Source organism: Oncorhynchus gorbuscha, unplaced genomic scaffold (genome assembly GCF_021184085.1).
Source record: "Oncorhynchus gorbuscha isolate QuinsamMale2020 ecotype Even-year unplaced genomic scaffold, OgorEven_v1.0 Un_scaffold_419, whole genome shotgun sequence".
NCBI classification, from domain to species: domain Eukaryota; kingdom Metazoa; phylum Chordata; class Actinopteri; order Salmoniformes; family Salmonidae; genus Oncorhynchus; species Oncorhynchus gorbuscha.
This window is the reverse complement of record NW_025745264.1, coordinates 600,032-605,031: the sequence shown is the minus strand read 5'-3', so window position 1 is coordinate 605,031 and position 5,000 is coordinate 600,032. Positions and strand designations below refer to the sequence as shown.

Genomic DNA, 5,000 nt, shown 5'->3' with positions numbered 1-5,000 from the left:
TCCTCCATCTCTTCCTCCTCCCCCCATCTCTTCCTCCTCCCCCCATCTCTTCCTCCTCCCCCATCTCTTCCTCCTCCCCCATCTCTTCCTCCCCCCCCATCTCTTCCATCCTCCTCCCCCATCTCTTCCTCCTCCTCCCATCTCTTCCTCCTCCTCCCATCTCTTCCTCCTCCTCCCATCTCTTCCTCCTCCTCCCATCTCTTCCTCCTCCTCCCATCTCTTCCTCCTCCTCCCATCTCTTCCTCCTCCTCCCATCTCTTCCTCCTCCTCCCATCTCTTCCTCCTCCTCCCATCTCTTCCTCCTCCTCCCATCTCTTCCTCCTCCTCCCATCTCTTCCTCCTCCTCCCATCTCTTCCTCCTCCTCCCATCTCTTCCTCCTCCTCCCATCTCTTCCTCCTCCTCCCATCTCTTCCTCCTCCTCCCATCTCTTCCTCCTCCTCCCATCTCTTCCTCCTCCTCCCATCTCTTCCTCCTCCTCCCATCTCTTCCTCCTCCTCCCATCTCTTCCTCCTCCTCCCATCTCTTCCTCCTCCTCCCATCTCTTCCTCCTCCTCCCATCTCTTCCTCCTCCTCCCATCTCTTCCTGCTCCTCCCAAATCCCCTCCCCTTATCATCTCCTCCCACTATCATCTCCTCCCACTATCATCTCCTCCCCCCCTCATGTCTGTTAATACAGCACACTGCTCTCCTCTACACGCCTCTATAAAAACCCCTCAATGACATCGACCAACAAAGAGAATGATCACGGTTTCATCTTCTGTCCTCCTCTGAAGAAGCTGTTCGTGCTGTCAGCTGCAGACTGATTTTCTCTCGCTCTCTCTATAATATATAATAATATATAAAGTGAATATATAAAGTGAAAAACAATAAAAATGAACAGTAAACATTACACATACAGAAGTTTAAAAACAGTAAAGACATTACAAATGTCATATTATATATATATATACAATGTACAAATAGTTAAAGGACACAAGATAAAATAAATAAGCATAAAAATGGGTTGTATTTACAATGGTGTTTGTTCTTCACTGGTTGCCCTTTTCTCGTGGCAACAGGTCACAAATCTTGCTGCTGTGATGGCACACTGTGGAATTTCACCCAGTAGATATGGGAGTTTATCAAAATTGGATATGTTTTCGAATTCTTTGTGGATCTGTGTAATCTGGGGGAAATATGTCTCTCTAATATGGTCATACATTGGGCAGGAGGTTAGGAAGTGCAGCTCAGTTTCCACCTCATTTTGTGGGCAGTGAGCACATAGCCTGTCTTCTCTTGAGAGCCATGTCTGCCTACGGCGGCCTTTCTCAATAGCAAGGCTATGCTCACTGAGTCTGTACATAGTCAAAGCTTTCCTTAATTTTGGGTCAGTCACAGTGGTCAGGTATTCTGCCGCTGTGTACTCTCTGTGTAGGGCCAAATAGCATTCTAGTTTGCTCTGTTTTTTTGTTAATTCTTTCCAATGTGTTAAGTAATTATCTTTTTGTTTTCTCATGATTTGGTTGGGTCTAATTGTGCTGCTGTCCTGGGGCTCTGTAGGGTGTGTTTGTGTTTGTGAACAGAGCCCCAGGACCAGCTTGCTTAGGGGACTCTTCTCCAGGTTCATCTCTCTGTTTGTGATGTCTTTGTTATGGAAGGTTTGGGAATCGCTTCCTTTTAGGTGGTTGTAGAATTTAATGGCTCTTTTCTGGATTTTGATAATTAGTGGGTATCGGCCTAATTCTGCTCTGCATGCATTATTTGGTGTTTTACGTTGTACACGGAGGATATTTTTGCAGAATCTCTCTCTCTCTCCTCCTTTTTAATGGTGCTTTTTTTTTAAAGAGCTGTTTATGAGAATCTCTCTCACAGCTGGATACTGGTTAAACCTGATCAAAACATGACTTTCTAATCTGAAGAATATTTAATGTATTATATTGCAATTTAATAAAAAAAAATTGTTTTTTTAAACGACTGTTACTAGTCCTGTAACGTGATTCATTCGCTCCCTGTGAAGTTATTATGGACAGAAGACGACTGAACAGTCAAATACCTGGACGGTCCCACATGATCTCTGTGACTCCCTACCTTCATCTCCTCCTCTGACTGTACAGAGACGTGTGATGATCTATATAACCTCATCACCTACTGAAGGATGATCTGACTGTACAGAGACGTGTGATGATCTATATAACCTCATCACCTACTGAAGGATCTCTGTGACTCCCTACCTTCATCTCCTCCTCTGACTGTACAGAGACGTGTGATGGTCCATGTAACCTCATCACCTACTGAAGACAGAGACGTGTGATGGTCCATGTAACCTCATCACCTACTGAAGACAGAGACGTGTGATGGTCTATATAACCTCATCACCTACTGAAGACAGAGACGTGTGATGGTCTATATAACCTCATCACCTACTGAAGACAGAGACGTGTGATGGTCATATAACCTCATCACCTACTGAAGACAGAGACGTGTGATGGTCATATAACCTCATCACCTACTGAAGACAGAGACGTGTGATGGTCCATGTAACCTCATCACCTACTGAAGACAGAGACGTGTGATGGTCATATAACCTCATCACCTACTGAAGACAGAGACGTGTGATGGTCCATATAACCTCATCACCTACTGAAGACAGAGACGTGTGATGGTCCATGTAACCTCATCACCTACTGAAGACAGAGACGTGTGATGGTCATATAACCTCATCACCTACTGAAGACAGAGACGTGTGATGGTCATATAACCTCATCACCTACTGAAGACAGAGACGTGTGATGGTCCATGTAACCTCATCACCTACTGAAGACAGAGACGTGTGATGGTCCATGTAACCTCATCACCTACTGAAGACAGAGACGTGTGATGGTCATATAACCTCATCACCTACTGAAGGAAACATCTCTCTCTCTGAATCACCTCTAATGATTCATTCATGAAATGCATAAGAGGTTCAAAGACAGATTTATCAATGTGTCATGGTCCATGTAACCTCATCACCTACTGAAGGAAACATCTCTCTCTCTGAATCACCTCTAATGATTCATTCATGAAATGCATAAGAGGTTCAAAGACAGATTTATCAATGTGTCATGGTCCATGTAACCTCATCACCTACTGAAGGAAACATCTCTCTCTCTGAATCACCTCTAATGATTCATTCATGAAATGCATAAGAGGTTCAAAGACAGATTTATCAATGTGTTGTAGATTATTATCTCACTCCTTCCTCTCCATGTCTCTCTTGATGTTTACCACCATGGGGCACTTTGTACCTTACATCTTACCATCTCACCAGAGGAGGAGGAGGAGGATGAGGAGGAGGAGAACGAGGAGGAGGAGGAGGAGAACGAGGAGGAGGATGAGGAGGAGGAGGAGGAGGAGGATGAGGAGGAGGAGAACGAGGAGGAGGAGGAGGAGAACGAGGAGGAGGAGAACGAGGAGGAGGAGGAGGAGAACGAGGAGGAGGAGGAGGAGAGGAGGAGGAGGAGAACGAGGAGGAGGAGGAGAACGAGGAGGAGGAGGATGAGGAGGAGGAGGAGGAGGAGAACGAGGAGGATGAGGAGAATGAGGAGGATGTAGGTGTGTGCGGATAGAGGAGGATGAAGAGGAGGAGGAGGATGTAGGTGTGTGCGGAGGAGGAGGTGGAGGATGAAGAGGAGGAGGAGGAGGATGTAGGATGAAGCGGATAGAGGAGGAGGATGAAGAGGAGGAGGAGGAGGATGTAGGTGTGTGCGGATAGAGGAGGAGGATGAAGAGGAGGAGGATGTAGGTGTGTGCGGATAGAGGAGGAGGATGAAGAGGAGGAGGAGGAGGATGTAGGTGTGTGCGGAGGAGGAGAGATCTTACCGGACAAAGTAGTCGTTCCGGATGAGCATGAGGTGTTGTAGGATGGAGAGGAAATAGACCTCTGCCCCTGTGTCCTTCACCATACTATGAACCACGTTGAACACGTCTCCCACATCAGTAGACAGAGTTAAGGACCTATCAGTCATTATACATTATAATAACACTAAAGGTACAGACAGAGTTAAGGACTCCTCCCTATCAGTAACTATACATTATAATAACACTAAAGGTACAGACAGAGTTAAGGACTCCTCCCTATCAGTAACTATACATTATAATAACACTAAAGGTACAGACAGAGTTAAGGACTCCTCCCTATCAGTAACTATACATTATAATAACACTAAAGGTACAGACAGAGTTAAGGACCTATCAGTAACTATACATTATAATAACACCAAAGGTACAGACAGAGTTAAGGACCTATCAGTCATTATACATTATAATAACACTAAAGGTACAGACAGAGTTAAGGACTCCTCCCTATCAGTAACTATACATTATAATAACACCAAAGGTACAGACAGAGTTAAGGACCTATCAGTCATTATACATTATAATAACACTAAAGGTACAGACAGAGTTAAGGACTCCTCCCTATCAGTAACTATACATTATAATAACACTAAAGGTACAGACAGAGTTAAGGACTCCTCCCTATCAGTAACTATACATTATAATAACACTAAAGGTACAGACAGAGTTAAGGACTCCTCCCTATCAGTAACTATACATTATAATAACACTAAAGGTACAGACAGAGTACTATTGTATGAGGGGTAGGTACTCTCTCTATTGTATTAGGGGTAGGTACTCTCTCTATTGTATGAGGGGTAGGTACTCTCTCTATTGTATGAGGGGTAGGTACTCTCTATTGTATGAGGGGTAGGTACTCTCTATTGTATGAGGGGTAGGTACTCTCTCTATTGTATGAGGGGTAGGTACTCTCTCTATTGTATGAGGGGTAGGTACTCTCTCTATTGTATGAGGGGTAGGTACTATCTCTATTGTATGAGGGGTCTCTATTGTATGAGGGGTAGGTACTCTCTATTGTATGAGGGGTAGGTACTCTCTATTGTATGAGGGGTAGGTACTCTCTCTATTGTATGAGGGGTAGGTACTCTCTCTATTGTATGAGGGGTAGGTACTCTCTCTATTG

General features: G+C 44.6%; 2 protein-coding genes across 2 annotated transcripts in view; one reads left to right on the top strand and one right to left on the bottom strand.

The window, feature by feature from the left end:
* The window catches only part of LOC124018174 (protein diaphanous homolog 3-like), a 690,151-nt gene that overhangs the window by 195,782 nt on the left and 489,369 nt on the right, over positions 1 to 5,000 (top strand). The window lies entirely within an intron of this gene.
* The window catches only part of LOC124018171 (protein diaphanous homolog 3-like), a 94,821-nt gene that overhangs the window by 33,135 nt on the left and 56,686 nt on the right, over positions 1 to 5,000 (bottom strand). The window contains exon 8 of the mRNA XM_046333434.1: positions 3,842 to 3,958. Within this exon, the coding sequence (XP_046189390.1) occupies positions 3,842 to 3,958 (117 nt within the window). The remainder of the gene's footprint in view (positions 1 to 3,841; positions 3,959 to 5,000) is intronic.